Here is a 19,964-nt window from a genome sequence, read left to right as displayed (position 1 = left end):
TCGTAAAAAGAAAGCTTTACAGGCATGTTTTCAAGCCGGGCCAGCGCTCACACAGCTTTGTTTTTTTTCAATGTGGGGCCAACGCTCACACAGCTGTTTTTCAGCGTCTGCGTACAAACCATTACAAGAGCGCCACAAAGGGAATGTTAGCGGCAGGTGCCGCGCTGCATATTTAATGTTCCATGGGAGGTACTTCAAGAGCGGCTGCTGTGTTCAATATTTGTACAGGAGCCCGCTATGTTACACCATACCACGAGATAAGTGCTTTTTTAAAATTAATCTCTACAGGCTTAGACACGCACCGTGGGACGTTTCACGTTTCGCGCGTGCACAATCTCCAGTCCCAACGTCATTGTGAGGGAAGCACCTCGATCAGAAGGAAAATACTGGCAATCTCTGTAACTGACTCCGCTCATGCCCGTTTTCGAACCCATCGTGTTTGACTGCCTGAAACACATAAGCATGCCATTGTGCCTACCAGTCTCCAAAATGTGGAATGCCCTGAACCCATGCACGAGGTCGAAACTGAGATATATGCACTTCAGAGAGCTCCTGACACCCAGACTTTTTAAACTTGTCTTCCACTGAACTCCATACAAGGCAAGGGTTCGACAAAAAAAGGTCAAAAAGGTGCTACCTATTTTCGAATCGGACTTTAACTTCCCTAGACTCTCCTTACGCATGGCCTTGTACAAATCACCACAAGATGGCGCGCAGCACTCTATAAACCAACTCAATGAATACAGTGCCCACTTTTTACTTCATTTATATGTAAACATGCTGTGTTTCTATTATAACCGTGCCGACTAGCATAGCTCCATACATGTTCCATCATCCAGCAATATCTATGCATTTAAATCTCTGTGTACATTAAAAACTAAAGACTAGACCGGGTTAGCTTTGTCGGTTCTCGTTGTTTTAGTCTAGCGACACAAGCGCCGCTAGTCCGAAATGTACAGCAAGTGATGTATAATGAAATTGGTGTTTTTCATGTAAAATAATGTACATCTGTACTTAGAATACAACATTCCACGTTGCTTATAAGTGCTAGGAGGACTTGTCGATATTTTCAATGCAGGGTGATGTTGACTCCCTATGATTGGCTGGTAGCTCGTGGGAAAGAAATTGCTCTTTTCTTAAGGACTGTATCAGCCGCCTTTGACTTACAAGTACGCAAGTGGTGCGCGCGCCACAGAGAGACATCTGTTTTGCATTATCGGGCACGATAATGCAAAACAGATGTCGGCCGTGCAGGTAACAGACACCAATAGGCCATGGGCGGGGAAAATGCGGGACATGCGCCCGCATTTGCCCAATTGCGTGCTGTCTTTGTTAGAAAAGACGCACGCAGTGCCCAATAGCCTGCAACAATAACAAAACCACATGCACAAAAGTGTGATCAGCTTTCAGAAGCCCCTACATGAAGTCTCGCTGCGCGAGCAGTGCTGTGCACTGCAATGCTAGGCGCGAGACCTAATAAAAAAGAATGAAACAGGAGGCAAGAGGGAGCAAAGTTTAAATAGTGTGGGTTGGATAATTCGAACACTTTATGCTACAGTACCACGACATTTCCTTGATATTACAGCGCTTGAAGCACACTGAGACAGCTCAGCAGCAGAGGTGCTTCAGAGTGAGAAACACTGCAGTGAAGAATGCTCACCCGAGGAGACGTCACTGACCAAGACTTGTGGGAATGGACTCCGAGTTTAGAAATTAATAAACAGAAAGAAGACGCATTCATCATAAGTATAAAACAACCAATGGAAAAGTGAAAACAATGCTCAGAAAGGCGAAACAAAATTGTATAACATTTCCTAGATGCTTTTTACGCCTTTTTATAGAAATAACAAAATAAAACGCCTGGATGCTGCATGGAATTTAGCAACCATTGCCTCCCTGCTGTGTTAGAACAGAGAAATGTGCTCGTGTAGGAAGCCGGAGAAAAGCTTGTGGGGCTGGGGCAGAGTGCTCTGCGGCTGTCAAAACGCCCATGAATGGCTGCTAGCATTTTATAGCTCGCGCACAGCAAACTAACAAGTAATACAACTTTTAACTCGCCACAGAGTATTCCAGGGCTCAAAAAAAGGAAGCCTTGGCTAGCTGGTGAAAATGAACGAAGGGGGAGGAAAGCTCCCACCTCTTCCTGCTTGAATGACAATTAGGTGGTAGCTCTCAAATGATGCTGGCTAAGGAGCAAGGACTGGGCTGAGGATGTCTCACATGAAATGGGGTCACTTGCCATCTGGGCCATGTAGATTCTCATCCCCACCAGAGCGCAAACGAGGCAGGGCCAGAGCAAGCACTAGGCAAGGCTGATGCTTGTCAGTGGCTGCAGCAGGGCTCCTAGTGTGAATCTAGGTTTAATTTGAGCAATTTGGTTGTGCTGTTGACTCTGCAAAGGACATTGACCCTCCTGCCCAGCTGTCCGAACCGGTTGCCTACTGAGTGGGGTTACATTTTTGTTGTTCTAGTAACTTTCTGTTGTAATGAACTTGTTGCAAAGATCAATCTGCAACCTGAAGGTCACAGGTTCTGATCTTGCTGAAACAACTCGGTGGGTTACTGAACCTGCTGCAAAGATCTTTGAATAACCCTCAAGTCTCAAAGGCTGAAGTCCAGCAGAGGCAACTCGGTCTTCTAATTTTCCGGTGGCATTGAGACAAGTATGGTTGTTTGCAAAATATTTATACACATTAAGTATGGTATCTCCATTCTAAACCGTCTCAGCAAGCAATTTAAAGAAAGAGAATAGTTTAGCTCGATTTCTTAATCGACAGCGTAGTTATTTGTAGCGTTTTTGTACATTTAAGTGAGACGGGTGTTCTCCACTGCTCTCATGGTTTTCAGGCCCTTGAGTGCACTCCGTTGAGATGGTATTAACGTAATTTGCTATTTACAGTGCTATAAAGCCGCAGGTCTCTAACAAAATGCGCTTTATAAAAATACACTGTTTTTTTATTGTACGGAAGCCTTAAAATGGGGTTGGCCGTGGTTCCTTCAACAATAAAGGCACCACTGTTCATGCTATCAGGCCTCCGTCAAAAACGCATTCACTCAGTCCCTCAGACCCAGAATGAATGTCAAAGCGTGTGTCAGAAAAGTCCGTACTCCACATTAAAAATGGGGATAGACACCGTTTCCGACAGGAATGGCAACAATACCTCGCCTAGAGGATCATGAAAAAAAAAACACAGGTGCAAATACGTTCACCAAGTGATGTTTGTACCAATGACACTACATACACGTCTCTGTTTGTGTTACTATGTAAGTCGAAATGGGTTTCTTAAAAGTGTTTTTCAGTGACTGGAGGCTTTAGCTTTCCAGTTGTACCATGGTAAAGTTATTGGGGATAAGAAAAGTTCTCTAGCACAGATCTTTTGGAAAAGAGAGAAGGAAGGCGCCTTATCTGAGCTCCTAAGGCACTTCATTCCACGCCCTTTCACCCTACGCCTGCCTCAGCCCTCTTCTCCAGAAATTTCACATTGCCTATGTGGAGACGTTCACAGGGTGGCGCCATACTGCCCACTCCTTACCTGGGACAGGTCTCCGGAAGCTCCTGCCCCAGCTGGTGGTGTGGCAGGGTAGTGCAGACTTTACTCCAGTCATGAAGGTGGCTCGGCTGTGGGGGGCAGTATGACTCGGCCCCCCTTCATCCTCACAGATCTAGGGGCTTTCTTCTTGGGTGTGCATTTCGAAGATCCCACAGGTGGCTTCCTGTAGTAGCGCCTGCCCTTTCTCTTAGTGCTCTAACTTGTGTGAGCTCCTCTTGGCTTCCACATTTTAGGGGTCCCAGAGGCGCATGGCCTGCAGATGGCCTTGATGTTTTAGGGTGTAAGGAGGTGCACACGAAACTCGCTGGTCAAAGATTGTGCCGCAGACCGTTCCATGCAGGGTGACTTCTCATGAAGCTCCTCAGATGGAGAAAACGTTTATTGGGAGAGGAAAGGCTAGTTTTCTAGCGGCTAAGCCAAGTTCAGTGGGTCAGCACCCAGCACTTTCAGAAAGTCACGTAGCCACGTGTACCCACGAGAGTTGCTTCTTACACAGCTCGTGTCCTCCCTGTGGCACCAGTAGCCTTTAAAAACTGGTCTGGAACTGTGTCTTCAAACCTTACAGCCGGAGGCCACGGGTCCGTAGCTGCCGCCTCCTCCAACGAGGCCTTGGGAGCAGGGTTGGCCCCTCCGCTGTGGCGGGGGAGAGTTGCTCCCCCTGCCAGCACTCTTAAAAATGTGAAAAATAAAACGATAATAAAACGGTTTTAACCGTTTTATTATCATTTTATTTTACTTGTGCCGAGGCTTGGGGGCAGGGCAAGGGTAATGACCGGCTTGAGGGGGCGAGTGTCGGGCACTACTATTCACTGCGCAGGTGGGCTTGACCGGCCGTCTATGGCCAGCCGAACCCACGTGCGCAGCGAAGCTCTCGCCAGCCCCAGCTGCGTTGGCGGGTTGGGGAGAGCAGGCACAGGCCCCCAGTCTGTCTGGGAGCGCAAATCATTGGCGCTTAGGCCAATCCTGAAGCTGCTCTCATGCATGAGAGCAGCTTCAGGATTGGCCTCAGGGCAGTCTGGGAGCCTCTGCCGGCCTGCGCCGAAGAAGAGGGTCAGAAAAGCGCGATCCTGGTGGGCGGTAGGAAAGTTATTTTTCCTTGTTTTTTTCTTCTTATGTGTCTCTGTCGTCGCCCCGCTTCCCTGACACGAGTGACTTCTGCTTGGGAGTGAGGCTTCCTCTCTTGCGGTCATGTGGGCACCACCCACGATCAAGAGAACATGTGCGAAGAAACCACTCTCACCCTGTGAGGGGAAGGTAAACAGGCCTGTGGGGCCATGATAATGCCCAGGCAGCACCTCGCTCTTCCCCCAGCAGGATCCAGCTGCTGCATTGACCAGCCTGTCTTCCCTATCAGTCGTTCCAGCACGGCTATCAACAACTTCCCCCCCAAACACCAGCCTGACTTCACCAGCGCTGAGAAAGGCCTTAAGAAGGGGGAGAGGTTGTGCCATACCTGCCAGAGCAGGCGTCTGTGAAGCTGGGGAACCAGGTTCGAGTCTCTGCGTCAGCCTAACATTCTGTGGTTCTTGGCAAATCACCTAAGCATGTAGAAATAAAGAGGTTAACCTCAAAACTGCCCATTTACATTCTCCTCTGCAATCTCTTAGAAATTAACTTCAATACTCCACAGCATGCCACCTCTCTTTAACGAGAGAGCGCACCTGCACTCACTGAGCAGCTCCGATCGGAGCACAACAGCTGGTCTTTTTCAGCTTGGGAGCAGGTGGGAGGGATGAATGCAGAACAGCTCTGATCGGAGCACAAGAACTGGTCTTTTCCGGCTTGGTGGGAGGGACGAATGCTGCAATAAAATGCAAGCAGCTGCAGTTATGACGCTGAACACACACCCACAATGTAACACAAGCAGGAAAGAATGTAAAAAGAATAGTCCTCAAAGAAACAGATAAACAACCAAAGCGTAAATATACAGTACTTGGTCCCTGCTCCTTGGGAGAAACAAAAGAGACAAGCATTGACATAGCCAATAGGTCTCGCCTTTGGGACCTTATTTGTGTTTAGCCATGCAACAGTTGCATAACTAAATACTTATAAGTTCCCAAAAGCGAGACCTATTGGCTATGCAAAGCGGCCGCAAAAGTGAAAGTGATCGCGATCGAGATCACGATCAAACATCAAAGCGGCTGCGAAAGTGAAAGTAATCGCGGTAAAGCACGGCGCGCGCCCGTTCACATGCACTGTAGCACTAGGCTGGCCTGGTAGCACTTTTTGGAGCCCTCTCAATAAGTCTCACCAGACCAGCGCATGCGCTGGGTCAGGCGAGACCTAAAAAAGGATGGTCAAAGAGGCAGAACTGGCCATTAGCAAACAGGAATGTTTAAAGGACACAAAAACACAAATGGAAAGCAGGGGGGTGGCGTTAAGCCCACAACAGAAGTATATACTAAAGTATATACAAGAGGTCTTGAAAGCTCGACCTAAAAAGAGAAGGGAACCCTGGATAGTTCCCAAGATTTATGTGGAGAGCAGTTCCTTTTCATGGAACTCTCTACAACACCACAGACACTCTAAATCTGCTCACCTCAAGTGATTGTCTTTCTAAATCTTGAAAACTATCCTTGTGTCTGGACAAAGCCATACCTCTCTGATGAGCTCTAATAAGAGCGAAGCATGTGTAAAAGGTAGCTTCCATTAATTCCAGGTTGGCTAGGATGGTATTTTACCAATCCAAAGCTGTAGTACTGTAATCTTACAGGCTAGGGTCTGAAGCAGAAGAACTAGCCATCAGGTTGGATAGATCTTACTAGCCAGTGTTCGGCTCGCATTTTTAACCCTTTAAGTTATTCATATCTAACTGGATCAGATGTTGTGAGAATGAAGTACTTCTCAGGCTACCTAGAGTTTACCTGCTCAGTAGTTCCCTTGACAGCGGAGATATCCATCATGTAACAGAGATCTTAAAGGCTTAGTCTTCTGGCAATAGAGCTATCTTTTAGGCATTTTATATCAACTACGTAGGAAATTGATGTCCTAGGACTATTTCAAGGGTGGTGTGCCTTTATAGATGTTGAGTTTAATAAGTCTGTGTAAAAGCACTGGCACTACCATGTATTCTTTTTAACCCGTGGATTAGGTTGCAAAAACCACTTAATGTAGTGTAAGACTAAATCTTATTTGAGAAAAACGAACTATTTTCATGTTTAAGGAAGGCATTAGTCTGATGTAAATAAATATCAGAAGCTGGAAACTTCATTTGGAAAATAAATACTGCTTGATTTATGTCAGTACACAGGAATTTAGAATGTATTCAGCTATTGGCTGTTACGAATAATGCTTAGAAATAGAAGGATTTATAAATGAAGTATTGGGTACTATAAGCAGTTGGAATTATGCGATTGTGCGGCTGCTGCGATTTTCGCATAATTATAGCTTTGCCACATTTGCCACATAATCCATCATCCACGGCATAATCTGCAGATTTTAACTAAGAAATGTTATTTCTAGTTCAAATGGTTCAAAAGTTACTAAAAATACGGGGACGTGTTGCAGCGCAGTGGAAGACACTTTCCTTTTTTTTATTTTTATATATTTTTATTAAGCATTTCCAGAAAATACAAATACATCAAATATCAATCAATGATAAAAAAACAGTTAATACAGTACAATAGAATAATTATAAAAAGCAGTTTATACAGAAGAAGCAGTCTTAGAAAAAAAAACAAAAAAACATTAGATCAGATAGAAAGCGGCTTGGTCCATTAAAAAGACGGTTAACCACACCTGTACAGTAGTTTGAAAATATCTAAATACAATAAGGCAATACTTTACATCCTACCCCTATTGGTGCTATAGGCCACCTCTATTAGCTTCCTCCTATGCCACCCTTACATCTCTGCTCCAATCGGCGATATATGCCCAGACCTTCTGCCCCCGAGTTCTAGCCTGTCTACCCCTACAGGCGTAAATAGCCCTCTCTTGATTATAAATTTCGAGAAGCCTAGCAAGCCACATGTGGAAGGTTGGTGGTTCAGCATCTTTTCATCTAGCCGCTAGTAATATCCTACATACCGCTGTCCCCCAAAAAAGACAGTACTCCTGCTCGGTGCTAAGACCCATTGTGCTATCATAACCAAGGATCAACAGAGATGGGGATAGATCTAATCTATGGCCTAATACTTCCTCCCAATACCCTAGCAGCCCTTTTTTTTAACAAAGCTAGTTTGTCACAGTCATACAACATATGGATCAAGGTGGTTGGTCCTAGCCCACATCTGGGACACTTATCATCTATCCTTTTCCCCATGTGTACAGTTTGGCCGGTGTAAAATAGAGATTAAAAATAGTTTTGTACAATTGAGCTTTTAAGTTCGAGGATAAGAGTATTTTGGCTGTTAAAGAGAGCCTCATATTAATATCCACATCGGGGTTTCCCAAATTCACTGCCCAATATGACTCCGTTTTTTCTAGGTCGTCTGGGATCTTGTCAAGAAGTAAACTATAGAAGTTCCTAATTCTGCTGGACTTCCTGGTTATGGCATCCAAAATTGGTATCCTGTCGAGCTTAATCTTAGGGCTGCATAAGGCAAGGATGCTCCTGCTCTGAATAAATGTAAAGTAATGGTTATCCGGTATACCAAAAACCCGCTGTAGCATGGGAAATTGAGAATCTTGCTCTCCCCCACAAAAATACCCGATTGTTCCTTCCCCATGCCTTTCCCACTTCTTCCCCATGTCATTGTTAACTTGGGATGGAAATAGAGATGAACTCCAAAGGGGAGTATATCTACTAACTTTCGGGATTGCCATAAGTTTGGAGACCTGCTTCCATAATTTCCATGCACTGTGGATCACTTTAAACCATACCTTCTAATAGTAGCTCGGTTCCAGTTGCCTCAGTAAGAGCCCTGGAGCTTTCTTCCCAATAGAAAGTTCGTAAATAGTGGGTATTTTTGGGCCTTGCTCTGTTCCAGTGTCATTATCCACGACAAACAGAGTAACCATTTGATGGAGAAGAGCCACCCAGTAATATAGGGTGATATTAGGGATTGCAAGGCCACCCCTATCTTGCGGTAGAGCTAGGTATTTCATCGCCCTCCTAACCTTCCCATATTGCCATATAAAACTGGAAAAGGTTGACTCCAATGCCCTCAGTTTGCTATCTTCCACAGCCAGCGGTATAGCACGAAACAGATAAAATATCTTCGGTAGCATGGTCATTTTTTAAAAATGTCCCCTCCCTATAATGGACAAATTTAACCCATTAACTCTCCTTAGATCATTCCCTATGGTTTTAATCAAAGGTTCGAAATTGCATTTATTAATTTCATCCACCTTAGCACTTATTCGAACCCCAAGATAGACCGCTGTATCTGCTTTCCTTGGGTCATTGAAGTCTGTTATCAGTGCATAGCACAATAGTTTTCCCCTTATTCAATGCATATCCGGAGAGAAGCCTGTAGCTCTCAGCGATTTTATTTATTTCTATAATTGCCTCAGCTGGATTTGGGGTTAGCACAGCAACATCATCAGCATATGCCAATACTTTGGTCTCACACCCGCCCGTAGTTATTGGCATAATATTCCGACTCTGTAGGAGTTTGACCACTAAAGGGTTCATTTATAAAGCAAATAAAATAGGGGAGCAGGGCACCGCTGCCTGGTCCCTCTTGATATGTTAATGTTGCTAGATTTCTTTCCCATAAGTTGCAATCTGTCCCCCTGGTTGACAGTACATTGCCTTAATTGCTTTTATAAATTGCGGCCCAAAACCATTTAGCTCCAATATCCCCCATAAAAACTCCCAAGACACCCGATCGAAAGCTTTCTCGGCATCGAGAAGGATCATAGCCATCTGGCCCCCGTCCCAGATATGATGTCAAAAAGAGAGATAGCTCTACGGGTATGGTCAGTTGTTCCTGCCCGGGATAAAATCATGTTGCCAGGGGGAGACCAGATGTTCTATGACCCTCCTTAGCCTATTGGCCAAGATTTTAGAATATAGTTTAGAGTCTGAGTTGATCAAGGAGATCGGACGGTATGAAGATGGATTGTCTACCGGCTTACCTTTTTTAGGGAATATTATGATGTCTGTCTCTTTCCAAGACTCAGGGGGATTCCATTTTACTGCACTCCCTAAAACAAGTCTAGAAGAAGAGGTGTCATAACTGTTCCTAGGATTTTATAAATCTCTAGCAGAATTTTGTCAGGGCCTGCAGCCTTCCCCGACACCATTCCTAATAGTGCTAAATGAACTTCCTCTTGAGTAATTTCTTCTTCTAATTCATCTCTTATTAACCTATCCAAGCCCCCTCCGAGTTCAGTGCCAGCAGTCAGCCATGCTAAGCCCTGTACAACTTCTGCTCGATCTTTCTTAATGTCATCCTGATACAGGATTTGATCATGTTGAAACCCTTTAACGATGTCTTCTGGATCCGTATGTACTTGTCCATCTATTTTAATGGAAGGTATTACATTAAAAGATATCCTCTGCCTAGTACGAAGAGCTAACCTCTTACCAACTTGCTCACCGTTTTCATAGGTGCTATTACGATGGGATTGATATTCCTCTGCCGAACTCTGTGTTAGCCAATTATTTAATTTTGCTTTTAAAGCGATTATTCGATGTTGAATTTGGTCCCCCTCTTGTCCCTGCATTATTGTCAAGACATGCTCCTCTTCAGCCCTGGCCAGCTCCCAAGATATTTGTTGGTTTTTGTTTTCCCGCTTCGTCTTAGCTCTGGCAACAAAGCTAATAGTTTCCCCTCTAAGAGTGGCCTTAAAAGAGTCCCACACAGACCCCCTGCTAGCGCTAAAACGGTTAATATCAAAATATTCTTGTGCCCACTCTTTAATGAATTCGATGTATTCATTATTCACTAGCAGCTTCCTATCAAACGTCCATTTATGTGTGGTCTCTTAAAGCTAGATATTTCAATTTCTAAGATCAGAGGGTTATGGTCAGATATTAATTTAGGGAGTTTCTTAATCCCAGCTTGTTCTAGTAGATCCCTTGTACCATAAAAGTAATCGATCCTGACATATTTTTTATGCGGGCAGGAAAAATATGTATAGCCGGAGTTAGTCGGATTTTTTAAATCCCAGATATCCACCAGGCCTTGACTATTCTTAAGGGAGTTTAAAGCCCTATAAACTCTAGGCTTTTGACCGGAATAACCACCTTGCCTCTGCCTCCCGATACCAATATCTAAAGAAATGTTTAAATCGCCACAGAAAATTAAGGGGTTTGGCCATGTAGCAAGTTCTATTTCCAGGTTTTCAAATATCTGGGGGTCATCTTGGTTTGACCCGTTGACCGAGCATATCGTAATCCCTGTTGCAAGTTCTACTATGGCCCACATCCCCAGGGCATCCACTACCTTGCGTTTGGGTAAACCTAATGATGTTTTGGCTAAAATGACCACCCCACGAATATTAGAGGTATGAGTTGTACAGGTCAGGATATTATACCCGCTGACCCTCAATAGTTCTCTTTTCCCTCAGGGAATGTGTGTCTCCTGTAAGCAAACTACATCCATGGAATATAACCGCATAAATTCAGCACATCTAATCCTCTTTACCCTATCATTCAACCCTGCCACATTCCATGAACATATAGTTATCCTCCTCATCTTGGTTTAGCTTCAAGTTCCAGGGATCCCCCTATTAGTATTCTTTTGCACTTACATTCCTCCACATTGCGGCTCTCCTTCTGCCTTCCATTAATCTCTTTTGACTGTTTCTTCATTTCATTATTAATTCTGGAAATACTTTTTTTATCCTGCTTTTTACCCACCACCCTTCCCTTTCCCCCAACTCCCTTCTGTCTCTCCCCCGACTCCCCCCTCCACCCACCTCCCCAGCACCCATACCTACCCACACGAGGCGTACAGACTCAATCTTGCATCTGTTCGTGATGAATGTGCAACACAGAACGAGAGCCCTGATGCTAAGACCTTCCTCTAGTATTTGATACATGCTGTTCCTAGAGCCCCAATCTCCACGTATAGTTGTTCCTTAAACATACATTTTTGTTCTCAGTTTTATAGTTTTATTCAATTTCAAATACATCAACAACAAAAAACAACACCGTGCTACCTTCACCCCTCCTGCTTAATTCCCCCTAGTGAATGATTATAGGCTGTGGACTATTTAGTGCATTGACAGCTACCCAAGTCTAGCCAGACAAACCATCCAGGTATTCTTTAGCCTTTATTTCTGACCAAAAGAATTTGGTTTGCCCCAACCCGATCACCTTAAGCTGGTCTGGATTGTTTAAAAAAGCTTGCGCTTTTTTGTCTTGAAATGGCTTAATAAGCTGACACAGCCTCCATCACCTTTCGACGGTGGAATGGCAGAAGTCTGGACGGACAAAGTAGGAGATCTCGTTCCTAGTTCTTTTTGCTTCTGGCCTTGCTTTCTCAAAAACAGCTTGGCGTAATAAAAAATTGCCAAAATACACCAGAATGGCACGAGGGAGAGCCACTGCCCTTATTGACTGTTTCTGAACAAAGGGGACACGGTGGGCACGTTGCACTTCTAAAGCCCAATTCCAATTGGTAAGTTCCGGCAAGGAGTCTCATAACAAGTCCACCACATATGAGCGAACATCTCCCCCCCTCTACTCCTTCAGGAACCCACAGCACCCGTAGGTTATTTCTCCACTGACGATTCTCAAATTCCTCCAGCTTCTACTTGACGTCAACTAGCTGTGCCTCATGGGAATCCTCTAGCGTTTGATTCGTGGCCAGGTCAAATTCGGTAGAAACAATCCTAGACTCAAGATCAGTCAGCCGCTCCCCAAATGCACTACACGTCTTAGTTAGTTTTCGCACAACCCCTTGCATCTTATGCATAGTTACCTGGGCCTTGCGCCCATCCTGGCGCGGTTCTTCCCGGTGAATTGAAATAGCCTGGTAGAAAGCCTCCAGCGTTGGAGGGGTTGGCCCAGAAGGATCGGAGTTAGGTTGATCAAGAGGCATAGGATTGGTGAGTTGATTTGTGGGGGTATAGTCCCAGGCCAGATCCTTTCCCCCCGTCTTTTTCTTTTTCCTCAAAATAGTTTTTGATTTACTCCCCTCTGCCTCTTCCTGCTCACTATAGCTCACATCTGTAGTGTATGATGAGTCATCAGACCATTCACCACCATCAGATAAGGAAAAGAAAAAATCGCTAGGTTCCTTATCCAGGTCCGCTTCCCCAATATTGACTTTACTAACATTGGAGACAGCTTGAAGTTGACTTGCGTGAGCTATGTTGAGGTCAGTGTTAGATAATTGTACATGAGGCGGTGTAGTTGCAGTGTCTTGCCCCCCCGACCATATCCACTGAGTCAGGTAAATTATGGATTTTACTGGCCTTCTCCATGTTTGGGGTTTTGATCTGCCCATCTGGCAACAAACACTCTAATTCCCCAGCAACAGTCAGAGGCGGAGAGGGAGACCCACCGGGTATACCTTCGGTATTGACAGGACCCCCGACCTGACCGTCTGTCTCCAAATCCTCTGCCTCACTCTGCTCTTCTGGTGCAGCTAGCTCCAAGTTCGGGGCCTCACAGGTATTCGCAGTGTTTGCATTGTTCGTGATCGGCTCGGGACAGACCTTGCCCTGAATCCTCCTCTCATGACCCGGAGCTGTTTTCCCGGCCGGCCCTCTCAGCAGATCAACCACAGTGCGGCCGGCCGGGCGTCCTTTCTGAAACACCCGCCTCTTCCTTCCAGGTCCGGGTCGGACCCCGTTCCCCGTCGACCACGTCTCGGAGTCTGTGTAGGCGACCCCACTGCCACTGGAGCCGCCGCCATCTCTACGCATGCATCCCCTGACTCGTACAACCCCCGCAGCGCCAGTCTGGCTGTTCTCGCCTTGGCGGCCGCCGCAACCATCTTAGGACCCATCTCGACAGACCCAGCAGATTCCGCAAGCCCGGCTGTGCCCTCGGGTTTCGCTGTCAGGTAAGGCTCCCTATGGTGAATTACGTTGGCCGTAGATAATATTTTGCCAAGATGCCTTAACACAGCCAGTCCAATTGCAGTTCCCAGTAAGTGAAGGTAGCTCCGACCGAGCTTGGGGGAATACTGTAGCTCCGCGCTACTAATTTCTAGGTTCATCCCTCCAGATCTCTTAACGCAGCATCATAAGTTATTTTCCGGCTCTCTCAGCTCAGTGTGCACGAACGGTCTCAAGCGACCGCCATCTTGCCTGCTAGTACAGTCTCATTGAAAACAAGACGCTTTCCAAAGCTGGACTGGTCACCTTTCTGTTGCTTATCGTTATATTTGGGTGTTAAATTGGTACTCATGAGGTGCAAGTAATGCCAGAGAGTGTTACCAATTTTAAAAAGGACAAAATAATGAAATAATACTATTACAAAATGTGCCGCATTATGCTGCATAATTTGCCTTTTCTTGAGGCATAATTTACTCAACCCTGCCGCATAATTCCAGTGGCCCTGGCTATAAGGAAAGAAAGTGACTGCACTGTGCTTATGCACTATGTGCGACAAAAATTATATAACAGAAATTGAACTTGTTTAGTACGGGAAAGTAATGGCTGCAAAAACTCCTAGTAGTGGCAGAACTATAAGCACAAGCTCAGCACCATTTGAAGTTTTGTTGGGGATGCAGTCCAGTAACTTTCAGTAGTCACTAATGTTTTGACCCCGTCATCTAATTCCTAGCTGTTGTATGTGGATTACTTTTGTCGGGTTCGGATTGCTAGTTGACTGGCAATGATCTGTTAAAAAAAAGTATAGAAGAGCTAATTATGGGTGCAAATATGAATACATAACATCTAAGATAATGTGATGGGCAATGTGTGATATTTTATCCTATAATTTGTATTTGGAATTTGTAAAGTGCATTATACCCAAGGATGTCAATGCAGTAAGAGAAGAAGCTGTAATGTGGGAAAGAGACACAATCTAATCGTTATGGAAGGGAGAAAAGCCAGATTTTCAGTTTCTTACAAAAAACCGTATGGGAAGTGATACCAGCGATGCCAGGAGGTAACATATTCCACAGCCTGGCTGCAGGTACTGAAAATGTCTGCCCTCCCCATCTGGTTTTCTGAAATCTTGGTGTATTTACCTTCTTGAACGAAGACGACCTCAACAATCTATAGTATTAGGAGTATACCACTGGAATGCCGCTTCTCCGGGCAAGCGGTCCCTCCAACTTCTGGGCTGAATGAACCAAGCAGAGGGCTTTGAAGGTCACACGCTTCCTGACTGGCAGCATTTTATACAATCTGAAGCCTATTGAGAGTAGATGTATTAATGATTAAATACAGAGAATTGCAGTAATCTACCCGAGAAGTAATAAGCGTGATAACTACTACCACTCTATGCTCGGTAGGAAGAAAAGGGAAGATCTTTTTTAAGATTCCAACGATAAAAAAATGGCGCTCACAGTCTTCTTGTCCTGGGATTCAAAAGAGTGGGTACTGTCAAAAATGACACCTACATTTTTAGTTTCAGTAACCAGACTAGGAAATGGGCCGCAGGTCTCTGGCCACCGCAACTCCCAACCTTACCGACAATTGCTCCCCAAATATCAGGATTTCTGTATTGTTGGCATTCAGTTTTAACCAATTTTCTTTCATCCAGATGAATAATTGAGTCATGCAACATTTCACTCAATCTGTTACCTCACGCATGTCATCTGTAATAGAGACAATAATTTGGGTATCATCAGCATATGACAATACTTGGAAACCAAAAGACTTTATCAGTTTCATCAGGGGGACAAAGTACAGGTTCAACAAAGTAGGGCTGGGAGAGGACCTCTGCGGAACCCCACACGGCAGCTGCAAAGATTCTGCCCTGAAATGCCCATAGCTCACCGTATGGGTCCTATGTGTGAGAAAGGATTGTAGCAGGACCGAAGTTGAGTCCCTTATACCCGCCAGGTACAATCTATGGACCAAACGGGGAGGGGGCACTGTAGCGAATGATGAGATGTCCAGGAGTACCAATATGCAGGGGCAGCTCCTTCACGGAGGAGAGTTGCCCCACTGCCTTTCAGCACAGCAAAAAAGGAAAAATAAAATGATAACGTGATGTTGTTATCCTTTTATTTTTCCGTGCTGAGGCTTTTTTGTGGGGCGGGGAGCTAGCCTGGGCAGCACAGTGGGAGAAGTGGTGGCACCCACCTAAGTGTGCATCAATGTGTGTGCGGCCCTTGGGGCAGGCCACACATTCACGCGCACTTTGCATGTTCTCCTCCAGGCTGGCAGGTAAGTGATCTCATTTTTTTCCTCCCCCTGTGAGGTGTGGTAGTTTCACGGACCTCTCATCAGTGGCGTAGGTAATCTCCCACTTTAGCAGCTTAAGCGGGACTGCCACTGGGCCTGATAAGTGGTGGAATGGGTGCACATAAACATTAGTTAGTTGTTTATGGTCCTCTATTGTCTGCAGACCAAATGCTCAAAAATAACACTGCCAGTCCATACCATCGGAGAGGATTGTGTGCTTTCAGCTGGCATGCACCGGGAAGGAAACATATGAAGAAAAAAATCAAATAGGGGAAAAGGCAGAGAGAGGATCACATAGGAAAACAATGTGCATGAGACAGAAAGATATGAAAGAAAAAGTAAGGATGAGAGAAAAAAGGTGGGTCGATAGAAGGGGAAAAAAGAGCCTGAGTATAAAGGGATGGTGACAGGAATGAAGGAAATGTGAAAGATGGGATGAAGGGTGAAAGAACGACAGGCTGGAAGGGTGAAGGGTTTGATTGAAGAGTGACAGGATTGAGTGGTGGAAGGGAATAGATTGAAAGACCGGAGAATGCACAAATGGAGAAAAGTGAATGGATGAAATGTTCATAGAGACGTATTACAATATGGATGGATGGAGCAATGGGTGGATGGAAAGGTGAAGGAATAACTTGGCAGATGGAAAGAGGGCGAAATGAACTATTCTAACGAGGGTCGCATGTCTCACGTAGCACGCTCGGTCTGATTAGAGACATATTTCCTGCAGTGGATATTAATTTTTTGGGTACTCCCTTGCCCCTCGCCACATTCTCTATTGGACCCCATTATTTTGCGTTACGCCACTGATTACACTGTCGCAATGTGTGGGGGTGGCTGATTGGGTGGCAAAACGGGGTACTAAAACTGATAGCTGTTAATGTACTAAGTACACTGGTACATGACGATTTCAAGTTTTGTGGGGAGCCTGCGTGGGGTAACGCAGAGCCACAAGAGCTGGGTTTTAGTGGTGGTTTTTGAAGCATTGTATTCCATTTGGTGCCCAAGTGTCGTGAGTGGGATTGAATCTGGGAAAGAACTGACGTTTTGCCAGTAGCCGTGTGCTTACGCTTCTCCCCCTTCAAGAGAGAGCAGTGTTCGCGCTCAGCGCTGCTGGGGCTGGTCGTGCTGCGAGAGTCACATGGTACAGGGGTGCACTTGGAGCCAGGCGAGCATGCTAAGACACAGCACGTTACTGACTTCGTGTACAGTCAGGCAGACCAGCCCCTCTGCAAGAAGTATGTGTGCTTGCGAGGCTGAAACTTGCCGATGACTGACTGTGTTTCCATGCCATGCTAAAAACCGCTGAAAAGAAATCCTCTTTTTGCAGGGATCGTCCATCAATTCAAGGGGGCAGCCCGAGGCACCGAGGGAAGGAAAGCAGCATGCTTCTGGCGAGAGCAGCAGCCCGGACGCAGGGAAATCGAGCGCTGTGAGGTAAGGTGCATTGCAGACGCTACCTGGAACGGTGTGAAATGTCTCCAGCCTGGCGCGTCACGCCTCCAAATGCATCTATTGATAATTGCATGTCTGCAGTGCAGACAGGTGCGGGGCTATCTATACACGGCGTGGTTGTGGTGCTACCCTATGGGCGCCACTCTCTTTCTGTGCCCATTTTGAATATTTGAGCTAGACACAGAGGAATCGCCCATGCTTGTATGGAAAAAATGTTTCTGAAGTAACTTGTGTGATTTCAACAAATTAAACACGTGAAGATTACATAAATGATGCATCCCCACCCAATAACTCTCCCAACTAGCACAGGGCGCTCTAGTGTTTGTCATGTTGTGGATATTTAAAATGCAGCGTCGAAGCGTGTTATAATGCCAGCAGATTTGGTTAAGGGCACACGGAGGGATTTGCGTCAAACAGTCCCTGTACAACGGGGTCAGGTGAGGACCATGTCTTCATGCAATCAAATCTCTGGCAGAAAAAAAACCTGAATGCAGAGAAATGTTTGCGATTTTAGACAGTGAGGCATAGAAAGCTGCAAAATAACAGCTGCCCAGCCGCCGCACTGCACGGCCGGCATGTTAACATTCCATATTCCTGGGGCTGCTGCCGTGATTCACTGTTTGTCATATCGGTGGCAGGCGCGAGAGCTTTGTATCCAGGTAGAAAATGTAAAAGAGGGAGAGAGAGAGGAAGGGGGCGCCGGAGCTCCCCTCAGCCGCCACAAACGGTACCGTAAAGAATAGCTTTTTTTGTATGAACAACTCTCTTATTAGAGATTTATGCGTACGCGGGGAGAGCAGAAGGGGTAGATCCGGCCAGGGGTGGGGATGCAGGCGTTTCTTGGCAGGTGTGCACGCACCAGACAGACTTTCCGGGTCTGAACTCGCTGTATAAACACGGTTAATAACAGGCACCGCACAGATTATCATCAACAATACACCTACGCCGGCCCCGTGGCCGAGCAGCACAGACCATGCTTTCTTCATACGGCGGCCGCGTCGCACACGTGAATCACATGCCGGGCCCGGTCTGTGGTAATGTGCTCTGTAGGCTGCAGCGGGGGCGTTCATTGCATCGCGTGCTGGTGTGCACATTTAGCTCATTTGTATAGTCTGACAACTATCGTTTCTGCGCTGGGCGGTATGGAGGAATTCCGCAGCTGTAGTCTGTGCGGTTTGCTCTCAGGAATCCCATTCTACTTGTGTTTGCTCTGAAATGCACTATGTGTAGCGTTTAAATTGCGTCACGTGAGAAATCTGCGTTTCTCAGATGTTTCCAGCAGTGCCATTTTGATGTTGAAATAACAGGTTTCCATGTGTTGCTGTCCTCTCTCGTGTGTTTACTAACGCTCTGCAGACAGAGGCAGCTGTCAGTCACGGATCCGTAGAAAAGTCTCATCTCGGCTAATCCTCCTAAATCGCTGCCCGACTCTAACGAAACACAGATCTGGCTCCCGGAGTTCATCCAGCATAGTAACCACACGATTATTGGTCCAGAGCGGAGACTATCCCCGTGCACATAAGCAATAGTAGAGCAGTTCGGAGAATCGTTTCTCCCATGGCAACAGGACTGGTGCTGTTGTTAGGGATATGCTCCCCCATTCACTGTCTGCTAGCGTCTTCATGTGACTCCGAGCATCTCGCGCCTGCCAGCCAATCCATGCCCTGTCGTGCTACCAACCGGTGTCTTTCCTTCTGACCAATCCAGAGTCTTACCTTTCCACCAGTGCCTGCTCTGCCTTCCATCCAATCCAAGCTTTGTTGTCATCGTGAGTAATCCTGTATCTCTAACTGCCGCTAAACCGTCTTTTCTGCTTGCTTTGTAGCTTTAGTTCAGTAAGGCACAGCAGCAAGGGGAATCAGCTCCATGTCCTGCAACTAGCAGCATCTTAGCTGGTCCGTGGACTTTGCCACACCCCACCTGTCATTCATTTAAGTAGAAAACCTGGCAGCAGACAGACTAACGGGTTTACAAGGGCAGTCCTGTGTCCTAGCACACACTGTATTCTGTTCGATTGTAGTGAACACTGCTTCGTCAGCTGTCCTATGAAAGTGAACTTTGACTGCTTTTATTTTCAACCATATTCAAGTTAGTCATCGAAATAAACTGTTGCCACAATTTTTTTGTTTCAAACAATGACTATTAAAAAAAAAAAAAAGAATTCCATCCACATTTCTGAAAATAATTACCGGAGATTACCAAAATTGTCGAGAAGTTACATACAAATGTAAACTTGGTCAGTAAAGGGTAGGGTCTGCAAATGAGAAGCATGAGTCAAACATATAATTAATAAACACCTTAATTGATTCAAATCATTCAGATATAAACCCTCTGTTAAAGACCCATCAAGAAATATGGAGGGTTATATTTGGCATCATCTCTCTGTTTATTGTGCCTAGGCATAGCAATGTCTCATTCTATTAAAATTCTTTTAACGTCTAAGTAAAGCTGTACTTCTGAAGCACTGGCTTGTGCAAGGGAGTCATATAGCTCCTTTCATATCTACCCTACCGCCTGAGAGGAGGGCAGCCCCCAGAGTTGTATAACCATCAGTATGAGGCGCTGAATAATTTCTCAAGGATAACATAGGATAGTATTTGTAAAGCACACTATACCCAAAGGTGTCAAGGCGCTGGGCAGACAAGAGCAGAGGGAGAAGTGCAAACAGCAGATTAAGAGGGGACTAGCTATGTTTTCAGAAGTTTCCTGAAAACCGAAAGAGAGCTTGCGTTGGCAATGGAAGGGGCAGTGAGTTCC

General features: G+C 45.7%; 1 protein-coding gene across 5 annotated transcripts in view; it reads left to right on the top strand.

Annotated features, from left to right (window-relative positions):
- The window catches only part of SHROOM2 (shroom family member 2), a 463,222-nt gene that overhangs the window by 287,618 nt on the left and 155,640 nt on the right, over positions 1-19,964 (top strand). For all 5 annotated transcript variants that reach the window (XM_085622195.1, XM_085622198.1, XM_085622197.1 and 2 more), the window contains one exon: positions 17,083-17,189. In XM_085622195.1, coding sequence (XP_085478321.1) covers positions 17,083-17,189 — 107 coding nt within the window. The remainder of the gene's footprint in view (positions 1-17,082; positions 17,190-19,964) is intronic.

Source organism: Triturus cristatus, chromosome 8, assembly GCF_964204655.1.
Source record: "Triturus cristatus chromosome 8, aTriCri1.1, whole genome shotgun sequence".
NCBI classification, from domain to species: Eukaryota; Metazoa; Chordata; class Amphibia; order Caudata; family Salamandridae; genus Triturus; species Triturus cristatus.
This window is presented reverse-complemented; position numbering and strand designations above follow the sequence as displayed.